At 38.6% G+C, this 13,631-nt stretch overlaps 1 protein-coding gene across 2 annotated transcripts in view; it reads right to left on the reverse strand.

Annotated features, from left to right (window-relative positions):
* Positions 1 to 1,021: 1,021 nt before the first annotated feature.
* The window catches only part of LOC133576283 (bromo adjacent homology domain-containing 1 protein), an 82,415-nt gene continuing 69,805 nt past the window's right edge, over positions 1,022 to 13,631 (reverse strand). For both annotated transcript variants that reach the window (XM_061929395.1, XM_061929396.1), the window contains exons 6-7: positions 13,496 to 13,587; positions 1,022 to 5,162 (exon numbers count right to left, since the gene is read on the reverse strand). In XM_061929395.1, the coding sequence (XP_061785379.1) occupies positions 4,973 to 5,162; positions 13,496 to 13,587 (282 nt within the window). In that variant the 3' untranslated portion in view covers positions 1,022 to 4,972. The remainder of the gene's footprint in view (positions 5,163 to 13,495; positions 13,588 to 13,631) is intronic.

Genomic DNA, 13,631 nt, shown 5'->3' on the forward strand with positions numbered 1-13,631 from the left:
TTTTTTATTTTATTTTTTTATAAACCTTTATTTATAACTGCAACATTTACAAACAGCTGAGAAACAATACATTTTTTTCAATAAAATACTGGAAAGGATAGAAATGTAGTTTGTCTCTTTTATCCGATGATTAATCGAAGTAATAATCAACAGATTAATCGATTATCAAATTAGTTGTTAGTTGCAGCCCTTATATATATATATATATATATATATATATATATATATATATATATATATATATATATATATATATATATATATATATATATAGTTGGCAACACTAATCTCTTCTGCTAAGTCATTTTATTCTCTGGCAGACCAGGTACTTATTGGGAGTCATAAAGCAGAGTTACGGTCCCATCTACTGTACAGAGCTGGAACGACAAACTGCACAAAAGGGGTAGTTTGCAACCTTTACGCGGATGCCTAGAGGGCGCTGATTTTTGCAATGTGTTCCACACGTAGTAACGTGACTTCGCCTGTATATAAAACATACATTAGCTTTGTGTGGTCAGCTACTGATAGCGATTTAGCAAAAATTAGCTACTATCGTTAGCTATTATTGTATTACTCTATCATAACAACAACATTACTGCAAATTGTTAGTTGCTTCTCTTGGACTGCTTTTGTTTATGTATGACAAGCATGAATGCCAGACCAATTCTTCGGACGGCCGAACAATTTTTTTTTAATAATAATTAGTAATTGTAAAAATATAGAAACTTTAAAATAAATATGTTCGGCTAAATTTTGAATGTTAACATAGGCTAGCTGATGGTGTTCTTGTTATATTTTTGGTTTTAAAATGTTTTGACTTTGAGTAAGTTGCAAACAGCCGCTTTAGCATTCCCTGAGTGACATAGAACAGGTAGCGCCAAATCTATTTGTGTCAAGCTGCCACTAATACATAAATGTATGAGAAACACGGCATGGATCAGTGCTTCTCAAATATTTCCTGTTGCGCCCCCCCCCCTAGCAAGAAGAAAATATTTTGTGCCCCCCCTCTCTTCACTGTGACTATAATTAGTATAATTTGTCTATAAAATTGTTCTAACTATACCTCTGCATCACATTGTAAGCCTATTAACATTAAAGGAAACAACACACCGGTCTCCCACCGTGGTTACAGTGAAGCCAAGTGCTACATACGCTTCATCATATTCTTGTACGACAAAAAAAGTATGTTCCCTGAGGTCACACGCCCCCCCCTCGGCACCACACCGCGCCCCCCTCAGGGGGGCCCGCCCAACTTCTTGAGAAGGACTGGCATAGATGCTCACACTGAGTGGTGCACTCCATCCCGTGGTATTCAGAAATACCAGATTAAAAAATAAATAAATACAATTATATTAGAGACACCCACATAAAACAAAAACATACGCATTAGCCAAATATTTGCTGAAACTGTATTAAAATTCAATCTGTTCATCTTGCCTCGTACGTGGAGGACAAGTCACATATTCAAAGCTAAACTGTACTAGCAAGTAGAGGTAGCAAAATATTTGATTTGTTTGGTACTTTGTGTAAAAAGCTGTTGAATTCCTTGGCGCCATGTTATGATGTCACACTATTTACACCAGAGGTCCCCAAACTTTTTGACTCGGGGGCCGCATTGGGTTAAAAAAAATTGGTCGGGGCCAGGCTATATATATATATATATAAATATATATATATACATATATATATAATATATATATATGTATATGTATATATATATATATATAATATATATATATGTATATATACATTGTCTTTATAATCTGTTTTGTCAATTAACATTGATGTTCATCAACATTTAACATTGTCACGTTATCGATGGGAAAATTAATTTTTAGACAATATGATTTGCCTGAGCGGCTAGGAGACACCAAGAGTAACAAGCGGTAGACAATGGATTAGAAAAGAATGATTAAAAAAATAAAAATAAATTCTTTTTTTTTTAACTTGGGACTTCCTGTGGGCCGGATTTTGGATGCTGCGGGGCCGGAGTTTGGGGACCCCTGATTTACACAGCGGACGCAGCTAACGTCAACCCGCCTCTCACTGGAAACACAAACCATACAGCGGCAAACTGAAGTAGACCGCTTGAAATGTTTTTTTACGCAGATGACAATTGCCCTCTGCAGGTACCCCTAATGACTCAGAACAAAATAAGTGGTGAAGTATAAAGCAGTCCCTCCATGATTTCACAATGTTGCAATCGTGCCAATTCACGCAACTTCAACCAGGCCCTGCAAATTATACTTTGTCCAAATACTCTGTTACCCTCATATTTTGGCCAAGCGGCGTCATTTTCGCCAATCGAATTTGTCTCTCAGCAGCGCTGTAACACACGCGACAACTGTCCGATCAAAACTTTTTTGTGTGTAGACGAATTGGGAACAAAAACGTGTAACAATATAACAACTCTTTATTGATCAAACGACACAATTGTCGTCCTTGTGCGTAGCTCAGACTAACTTTGTGTTTCTGTCTACAGCGCTGAGCCTTCTCGGTAACTTTAACTTTAAACTTTAATGTAGTACATACACATTTACTTCCTAGTTTACAGGTACATGTATTTATATATTTATTTAACATCTATCTAGCCAGAGTAAGAAAATCAATAACATATTTTTATTTTCAATGCTGACCCAACAAAGAGACAGCATGTACATGTTAGAGATGTTGAAGTGTGATGATGACATCATCAATCACTCAACAGTTCACAAGTGCTCTTAAGGTGCTGGGGTAAATGTGTTAGAACTAGGCATGTAACGGTATTATAAATACCACAGTATTTAGGTTTCAAAGTCTTCTCAATAATAACAAAAACTTGATGAGTGTCATTTTTTTCTGGTAATTAAGCGTTGACCAGGTCTGTATTTAAACTACATCTCCCAGAATCCTCTGCACAGCGCGGGAACGGCAAGGTGGGGGCGTTGAACGCCGTAAGCAGGAAGTGAAGTGTGTTCGCACTGGTCGTAGATAAAAATAATTGTTTTTTGGACATTAAATCTGTCAATAACTGATTGAGTTATGTTGCTAACAAACAGACAAACAAGCCCAGGCCAACACATAACATCTTTGGCGGAGGTAAGAAAGTCTACGTTCTGCCAAGTGAAGCGCGCCACATTTGTTTCAAGCGTTTCCATAGCGACACAGAGCCAGCCGGACTCGTCGCACCGCAACGCAGGAAATAAGAGTAAACTAAAAAGCTACTTGATACATCAATCTATTTTTCTACCGCTTGTCTCTCGATGTCGCGGGGGTGCTGGAACCTATTCAATCTGCACTCGGGTGGAAAGCAGGTCTGGACAAGTCGCCACCTCATAAACCATCACACAGAGAAGATATTTTAGTTCACTTTTCTGAGAAACAACATTTTCCACATTGATACAAACTGTAGAAGACACTGCTTCTCATAATGTAAAAAGTTGAAAGACACTAAACTATGTTCTTTTTACACTTGTTACACTGGATAAATACATTGTTACCTTAAAGTCATCAACTGTAAGTTATTCTTTTTAATAGTTGCTTCAAACAGTAGATGTTCCTGCACAATTATTTGCACTTAGAAACACTTGTTTATAGTAATAAAATATGATTAGAACGTTTTAACATTAGGTTTGTGTTCAATTACTTTATCTACTCCGGCTTCCTCCCACCTCCAAAGACATGCACCTGGGGATAGGTTGATTGGCAACACTAAATTGGCCCTAGTGTGTGAATGTGAGTGTGAATGTTGTCTGTCTATCTGTGTTGGCCCTATGATGAGGTGGCGACTTGTCCAGGGTGTACCTCGCCTTTCATCCAAATGCAGCTGAGATAGGCTTCAGCACCCTGCCGCGAGCCCGAAAGGGACAATCGGTAGAAAATGGATGGATGCATGGAAACATTCCTGATACTATGGCATTTTTGGACATATCTCGCAATAATATCGCACCGTGGCCTTAATATCGTGATAATATTTGATACCGTTACATCCCTAGTTAGAACATAAATGAATGTTCAAAATGGACAAACATTTTCAAGCGTAAAATAAACACGGAGAATGTCTGCAACTTGTGAATGACAGAGCAGACAACAGACATTAAGGAAGCCTTTTGTGATGTTTCTTTCTGTAAATATTATTCATTATTACTATGATTAGTTTTTATCAGTCAACAGTACAGTGTTACATGGAACACCTAAAACATTGGTAACACATTCATAAAATCACAAAAATGTATTGATTTAAAAAAATGTAGCCACTGCGACACTTTCGGAAAAAGCTTCTGTGAACTCAGGCTTTTTAGGTAGCAACAATCACTAAAAAAAAGCCAGCAAAATCCTGGAGGGACTGATAAGGACATATAGTTGTGGTTGATCAGTTCAATTGATTCATAAGCGAACTCCCTACTGGAGCCCTTATAAAGTGGGCTAGTTGCTAACAAAAGGTACATTTGGGGCGACTTTGGTCTGTCAAACATGTTTTCTTTTAGATTGTGCAGAGCGTTGTTGAGAAAGAGATAGGAAAGTGAGCGGCACAGAGGATGAGCCGAGAGATCCTCTAGCTCTAAAAAAAACAACTGTTTTGTTTGGTTTGATTGCCTGAAAGCATCGAGAGGGAACAAAAGATAAACAGAACACATTCCCACATTTATCCACACTGAAAACACTCGCTCTCCCACACAAGCAAGCTTGCCCAAACTGTCCATTAGCTGCTTGGATACAGCCGAGGTCTAGTGTTCCACCCCTGGAAGAACCTCCAGAACCCCCTGAGCCAGTGGCTTACAAACATGGTTGGTGTGCTAAGATGCTTTTGGGGGGGAAATGCCAGCGATCAGATCAGGGCGCTGACAAATCATATCAGGCGGCGCGTGAAAGAAGTATTTCATTGTAACATCTTCATAAGTTACAGTAAAGGGCTCTGTGCGTCACTTTCTCTAAAACCTTACGTCAGCTGCAGGGTGACTGGATGAAGATGATGAATAATTCATGGCAAATCCTACTGCAGGTTCTTGAGGATGCGTCCGTAGCGGAAGTCGTAGACGTGGCGGCACAAGTACACCAGCTCCGGGTCTACGTCGGCGGGCACACAACGGTGGGAGGGTGGGGCGAAGTCCGGGCACGGGGGCACCGTGCTGGGGCGGCCGGGTGGGGCGCCTTCAGAACGCTGCTTTATCAAGGCACAATATCTAAAAACACACAACGCTCAGTTATGATATGTGGACAAAAGTTATATATAGTGGACATAATGCTCATGAAGGGCAATTTTATATGTAATGCAGAGCAGTGATTCAATTGCAAAATGTTTACATTTGAAATGTCCTCCTGAGAACCAGCATCCTCTGCAGTGGACATTTGATTATGGTCTATTTTCTTTTGTCAGGGTTACACGTTTAAATACACCAAACACAAATGTCCACTGCAGAGGACGCTGGTTCTTATTGTAGTTTTGTTAAAAAAATATTTGACTTAATTGTTTTGTACCTTTTGTGTGTTTAAAGAATATTTTTGCATGTTCCTATTATATTTTGATAAAACATAATGAGCACTTTATGTGTTTGAAAGACAAATATGTAACATTTGCAAACTTCTGCAATTTGCTTAGATACAATTGTTCCTCGTTTCGTGCGGTTAATTGGTTCCAGACCTGTTCGTTATAAGTGAATTCCTGCAACATATTTAAATAGAATATTTTCATAGTTAAAACATAAAAAAACTGTTGGCGACCTTCTAAATACGTTTTTTTTAACATTACTGATTTACCTCAAGACATGTTATATAACACTCCTATAATCACTTTTACACTTATTTTACCTAATATAGTAGACATAATAGAAAATAAGACATACCATGCTGTAATAAATATAAGACATTCTGTTAAGTAATACAGACACACACACACTGAAAGGGGAACTGCACTTTTTTTTTTTTTTGCCCATCATTCACTATTATGTAAGACAAGAAGACAGTAATGCATTCTAACTCGTAAATGAAGCCTGCTTACAATGAAGTCAAAATTCCCAAAAAAGTGCATTTTCCCTTTGCACTTTTTTTTGGAATTGTGTCTATTATTTACAAACAATCCTTATGTGATGAGACAAGAACACATATGCTTTTCTTTTTTTTTGTTAATGAATTGTAACTCGTAAAAACGCTAGCAAAATTTAGCTAACAACGGAGGTAACGGGATTTGGTCTATTCCGCCTATAAAGCACTCTAAAAAAACCTCCAAAAACCTCCATCAACATGCTTTGAGTAAATATGTAATGTAGTTATAGACAAATTCATAATTAAATGTGATATTTATGTATTTTGCTCATGTTAAGCATACAGCAGCGCATAATTTCACAAACGCATCACAACGTTGGCCATTTCCTACACCAACAATTATTAGTAATCATGACAGACTTCATGGGAGCCAACAAAGACTACTTTGGGGCAAATGATGATCCAGAACCTTAGATTTTTGGTAGGAGAATAACCTTCAAGTTTTTGATGCTGGATGATAAGCAGATCCAGCAAGTAGCGCTATTGTTTAGTGCTGAACAAGAAATACAACTACAAACATAAAAAATCAATCACGGACTGTATAATGTCTGCTCTCACTTGGATGTCGACTGATGGGATGTTTATCTTTCTGTTTAGATCTGGGGTGTCCAAACTACGGCCCACGGGCCAAGTGCGGCCCACCAGCGTCTTCAGTTTGGCCCGCAAAACGTCATGAGTTAAAATAAGGAATCTTACCCGCAGGGAGATTGCATTCATTTCAAAAGGCTGCCTTTGTTGCTTGCATTTTGTGAGTAACTCTGGTCAATGTCCTTAAATCATGCTCTACATGCATTTACTGATATGACCCAATGCAAACCACCTTCCCTAGTCATGGTGCAAAAAAAAAGAGAAAATAAAACCAACACAAAATGTCAATAGACATGGTCACGCATAACACAACCTGCTCACTCAACTTTTTGGATATTATAGAAAATGCCCATGCACCATAAAACATCTAAAATTACACCCATTTAAATCCATTACAAAGCAAGATGGGAAAAATGCAAAACACTCACCACACCTTTCCATGTTTGGCACATTTTAACTGCTTGATATTTCGGATTGATTACAAAACTGTAAGGAGGAAGTAAACAAGGTAGGAGTGGAACTTTCACATACTCTTAATATCCAATGTTATTAACTATATATACAAACCCTGTTTCCATATGAGTTGGGAAATTGTGTTAGATGTAAATATAAACGGAATACAATGATTTGCAAATCCTTTTCAACCCATATTCAATTGAATGCACTACAAAGACAAGATATTTGATGTTCAAACTCATAAACAAAATTTTTTTTTTGCAAATAATAATTAACTTAGAATTTCATGGGTGCAACACGTGCCAAAGTAGTTGGGAAAGGGCATGTTCACCACTGTGTTACATGGCCTTTCCTTTTAACAACACTCAGTAAACGTTTGGGAACTGAGGAGACACATTTTTTAAGCTTCTCAGGTGGAATTCTTTCCCATTCTTGCTTGATGTACAGCTTAAGTTGTTCAACAGTCCGAGGGTCTGCGTTGTGGTATTTTAGGCTTAATAATGCGCCACACATTTTCAACGGGAGACAGGTCTGGACTACAGGCAGGCCAGTCTAGTACCTGCACTCTTTTACTATGAAGCCGTGTTGATGTAACACGTGGCTTGGCATTGTCTTGCTGAAATAAGCAGGGCCGTCCATAGTAACGTTGCTTGGATGGCAACATATGTTGCTCCAAAACCTGTATGTACCTTTCAGCATTAATAGAGCCTTTACAGATGTGTAAGTTACCCATGTCTTGGGCACTAATACACCCCCACACCATCACAGATGCTGGCTTTTCAAATTTGCGCCTATAACAATCCGGATGGTTCTTTTCCTCTTTGGTCCGGAGGACACGACGTCCACAGTTTCCAAAAACAATTTGAAATGTGGACTCGTCAGACCACAGAACACTTTTCCACTTTGTATCAGTCCATCTTAGATGAGCTCAGGCCCAGCGAAGCCGACGGCGTTTCTGGGTGTTGTTGATAAACGGTTTTCGCCTTGAATAGGAGAGTTTTAACTTGCACTTACAGATGTAGCGACCAACTGTAGTTACTGACAGTGGGTTTCTGAAGTGTTCCTGAGCCCATGTGGTGATATCCTTTACACACTGATGTCGCTTGTTGATGCAGTACAGCCTGAGGGATCGAAGGTCACGGGCATAGCTGCTTACGTGCAGTGATTTCTCCAGATTCTCTGAACCCTTTGATGATATTACGGACCGTAGATGGTGAAATCCCTAAATTCCTTGCAATAGCTGCTTGAGAAAGGTTTTTCTTAAAACTGTTCAACAATTTGCTCACGCATTTGTTGACAAAGTGGTGACCCTCGCCGCATCCTTGTTTGTGAATGACTGAGCATTTCATGGAATCTACTTTTATAACCAATCATGGCACCCACCTGTTCCCAATTTGCCTGTTCACCTGTGGGATGTTCCAAATAAGTGTTTGATGAGCATTCCTCAACTTTATCAGTATTTATGGCCACCTTTCCAAACTTCTTTGTCACGTTTTTGCTGGCATCAAATTCTAAAGTTAATGATTATTTGCAAAAAAGTATTTTTTTATCAGTTTGAACATCAAATATGTTGTCTTTGTAGCATATTCAACTGAATATGGGTTGAAAATTATTTGCAAATCATTGTATTCCGTTTATATTTACATCTAACAATTTCCCAACTCATATGGAAACGGGGTGTATATATTATATATATATATATATATATATATATATATATATATATATATATATATATATATATATATATGTATATATATATATATATATATATATATATATATATATATATATATATATATATATATATATATATATATATATATATATATATATATATACATGCATACATACATATACATACATACCGGTGTGTATATATATATATATATATCAGTGACGTGCAGTCACTAGAGGCAGGTGAGGCCCTGGAAAGAATAAAAATGTAAAAAGAAAAAAAAAAAATTAAATTGTTATATGTATGCAGTGATTATACTATAAAGTTATTTTTCCATTTAACTTCACCAGTTTTAGATTATTTTTATTCAAAATCGCTGAATTTTCACATTTGCCGTTCAAATACTGAGAAGAGACGGTGCGGTGAACAGCAGCCAGTTGAGGCACGTCACTCAGTGCCTCAACATGGACGGACTCGGCTAACTGCTGGCCTGCTGTGCAGTGAGACTGTATTGCTATATGAATTATATTATACATTTCCATAGTTTAGTTAGCTGAGGTATATAATGTACAGTGTATTTTGTCAACAACTGTATGTGTGTAACGTATTTCTTGTGCTGAGCGATCATAAAACGGCTGCAAAAGACGCACTGGCTGAGGCTCCAGTAGCTCCGCCTCCTGCACCCCCGCCGTAGAATTGTTATATCAACTAAAGCCCACACTTAAACTTTCCACGTGCAAGATTGAATCTATTTAAAAAAAGTTATTTCATAAGAAGCCAAAAAGTGCAAAAACAATAATGTTCGTGTTGGAGGAGTTGTGAATGACTGCAGGGCCACAACATTAGGTACACCTGCAGACTGCAGGTGTACCTAATTCACAACTCCTCCAACATGAACATTATTGTTTTTGCACTTTTTGGCTTCTTATTAAATAACTTTTGTAACCTATTTTTATGGGCTTTCCTATTTGTGATGTTAAGTTCCTGTTATGCGCTGTTATACAGTATATGCCTTGAGCTCTTATTTTGAAGGCGCCAAGAAAGGAAGTGATGATATGTTGTAGTGGAGCGGAGGTTTTTGAAAGAAGGTAAATAAAGTGGTCCTCGTGTAAACTGGAGCCTCCGTGTTTGTTATTTTGTAGTTTCATACAGTATAGGCGACATTTATAAACCCTCGGTTACACTTTTTTAAAGAGATTCAATCTTGCACGTGGAAAGTTTAAGTGAGGGCTTTAGTTGATATAACACACCCGTCAGGGGGTTCATTAATCCAGCACAACAGCGGCGAATGGACTTTATTTATAAGTAAAGGTAAGACCATAATAACGTTTTTTTTATTAAATGTGCTTTTTTGTGTGCTACAGTTTGTATGTGTAAAGTTAAAGTTAAGTTAAAGTACCAATGATTGTCACACACACACTAGGTGTAATGAAATGTGTCCTCTGCATTTGATCCATCCCTTGATCACCCCCTGGGAGGTGAGGGGAGCAGTGGGGAGCAGTGGGCAGCAGCGGCGCCGCGCCCGGGAATAATTTTTGGTGATTTAACCCCCAATTCCAACCCTTGATGCTGAGTGCCAAGCAGGGAAGAATGCTGGTATGAGCTTTTAAACATAACCCGTTAACTGCTGCCAATCAAATGGTGAATAAGATACTCTTTAGGGTTCATATGTTTGTAAATCTGACTGTGATGAAGTCAGTGCCTCACCAGCCATGAACCTCACCGCACGTCACTGATATATATATATATATATATATATATATCTATATATATATATATATATATATATATATATATATATATATATATATATATATATATATATATATTATATTTTTTTCCCTTTTTCTCTCTGGCACTCATCGAGGGCAGGCGCTCCCCTTTCCTCTCCCTTATCTCTCCTGCTTGCTTCTTTGTCTTGTCTGAACTTTATTGTTGCCTCTTTTTACACTGCTCTCCAAATCTAAACAATGGAATTAATTAACTGGCTTCCCAACGAAATTGACAAGATCTTGGGTTTGGGGAAACCTGCCTGTCTTGACGGAGCGGACACACGACGGACTCTTGGTAGAACAATGAGTGCCAAGTGCCTGGCGACCCTTTGAGTCGAGGACGTTGAATCCCTATTCGGAATTATGACAACAGGACACCTGCTAATTGGAGTAAGCGTTGCTCTGGTTTGTCAGCCTTCATAGTACCTTAAAGCTGCCACAAATGATTGGAAGATGCGGGCAGAACTGTGGACACTTTGTGATTTGGATAACATCGGACCGTCTGCCCTGCAGGATGAATTTGAGGACCAGTAATAGACAATTAAGAGTTTTAATTGTTAATTTTATTTTCGTTCGCAAACAAATCATTCTAATTTGGATTGTTTCCCTGGCTTTGAGACTCTCCTGGAGGACAGTGCAGCGAAGACAACAAACTTCCTTCTTGTCTCTCATGGACATACACCTGTTGTTGTTGACTTTGGACTGACTGGCGGCTGCAAGAACACGAAGGTCGCGGAAGAGTGACACGCCGCAGGGTTAGAGACACGCCGCAGGGTTACACACACACATGCATCCACACACACATGCATCCACAAAAAATATACGCCACACACAAATACCCTACACCCCATCCCACGTCTTTGACCCTTGAATCCCTTAGGGGTGATGGACGGCTGGGCAGCGCTTGAATTGCAGCAGCCATCCTCCGTAGCCCCCACTCCCTCCCCTCTGTTGCAAGTCTTGAGTTGTATGTTGTAATATGTATATGTGCTTTGCTATAGAGTTTTTTTCCCCACTCCTGACTGGATTGTATTATTTTATTGCTCATCCTCCCCCAGCGTCTACCTTTTTCCCATCTTTTACGGGGCACCTTGTGGCGACCCATCAGCGTTCTTGTTTTGTAACCCTGTACACTGTTTGTTTGTCTAATCTTGAAAGGGTTTGTGCTGAAAACAAAATGTAATTGTACTTGTGCAATGACAATAAAGATCCATCATCTAATATATACATATATACATATATATATATATATATATATATATATATATATTTATATACATATTTTAAACATGAAATAACACCCACATAGTCACCTTTACAGTCCTTTAATCTAATATAATAATGCTGCTTGAGGCTGAGCCAATCAGTGGCCACAATACTGAACAGCGGGCTATAATTGGTTTGGTCTCATCTTGTCCCGAGTGTGTGAATGCGAGTGTGAATGCTTGTCTGATTATCTGTGTTGGCCCTGCGATGAGGTGGCGCCTTGTCAACACGAGTGCAGCTGGGATAGACTACAGCCCCCCGCAACCCAGAGAGGGACAAGCAGTAGAAAATGCATTGATGGCTGTAGTAATAATATTTTTAGTATTTTTATTATGCACTATCCCTAACAAATAAATAACACGAGTTTTATGCACCAATACATATAGTGCATCTGAAAAGTACTCACAGCGCTTCACTTTTTCCACATTTTGTTATGTTAAAGCATTATTCAAAAATGGAATAGTATTTTTTGTCCTCAAAATCCTACAGAAAATACTCCATAATGACAATGTGAAAATGTTTTTTTTTAATTTAGCAAATTTAATAAATATAAGAAAAATACAATCACATGTAAGTATTCACAGCCAATACTTTGTTTATGCACTTTTGGCAGCAATTACAGCCTCAAGTCTTTTGGAATATGATGCCACAAGCTTGGCACATCTACCGGTATCTTTGGGCAGTTTTACCCATTACTCTTTGCAGCACCTCTCAAGCTCCATCAGGTTGGATGGACAGTGTTGGTTTTCATCCAGGATGTCTCTGTACATTGCTGCATTCATCTTTCCCTCTATCCTGACTACTTTCCCTGTTCCTGCTGCTGAAAAACATCCCCACAGCATGATGCTGCCACCACCATGCTTCACTTTAGGAATGGTAATGCCCTGGTGATGAGCGGTGCCTGGTTTCCTTCAAACATGACGTCTGTCATTCAAGCCAAATAGTTCTATATTTGTCCTTCTCATGATCTGAGAGTCTTTCAGCTGCATTTTGGCAAACTTTTACAAAGGAATGGCTTCCGTCTGGACACTATACCTTACAGGTCTGATTGGTGGATTGCTGCAAAAATGGTTGTTGTGCTGGAAAGTTCTCCTTTCTCCACAGAGGAATGCTGTAGGTCTGACAGAGTGACCATTGGGTTCTTGGTCATCTCCCTGACGGGACTAAGATGAATGTAGCAATGTACAGCGACATCCTGAATGAAAACCAAATCTTCCCATCCAACCTGATGGCGATTGGAGGTGCTGCAAAGAAGAATGGGCGAAACTCCCCCAAAGATAGGTGTGCCAAGCTTGTGGCATCGTATTCATAAAGACTCAAGGCTGTAATTGCTGACAATGGTGCATCAACAAAGTATTGAGCAAAGACTGTGAATACTTATGTACACATGACTTTTTTATTTTTAGTAAATTTAATATATTAAAAAAAAAAACATTCACATTGTTATTGTGGGGTATTGAATTATGAGGACACAAATTAATTGATTCCATTTTGGAATAAGGCTGTAACATAAATTGTGGAAAAAGTAAAGCGTTGTAAATACTTTCTGGATGCACTGTAGTTTTGACACTTTGGGGAAGTAAAAAGAACATGTGACAGTGACTTTACTTACAATTATCCAAAATGTATTACCAGGGTAAATAAGTAATCAAGAAGTTCTATTTCTTGAGGCATGTCTACTAATACTTGAATACTTTTGTCAAGTGTCACTCACCGACAATACTGGGCTAGAGGCAGGACGTAGCATCTGTCTTCTATGCAGGCCACGCTGTTCTCGTCCTGATGTCGAGAGGCAAAGATCTCGTTCTAAAAACGACAAAGACCTCGTATAATTTTAGGACAAGAAAGCA

Source organism: Nerophis lumbriciformis, linkage group LG34 (assembly GCF_033978685.3).
Source record: "Nerophis lumbriciformis linkage group LG34, RoL_Nlum_v2.1, whole genome shotgun sequence".
NCBI lineage: Eukaryota > Metazoa > Chordata > Actinopteri > Syngnathiformes > Syngnathidae > Nerophis > Nerophis lumbriciformis.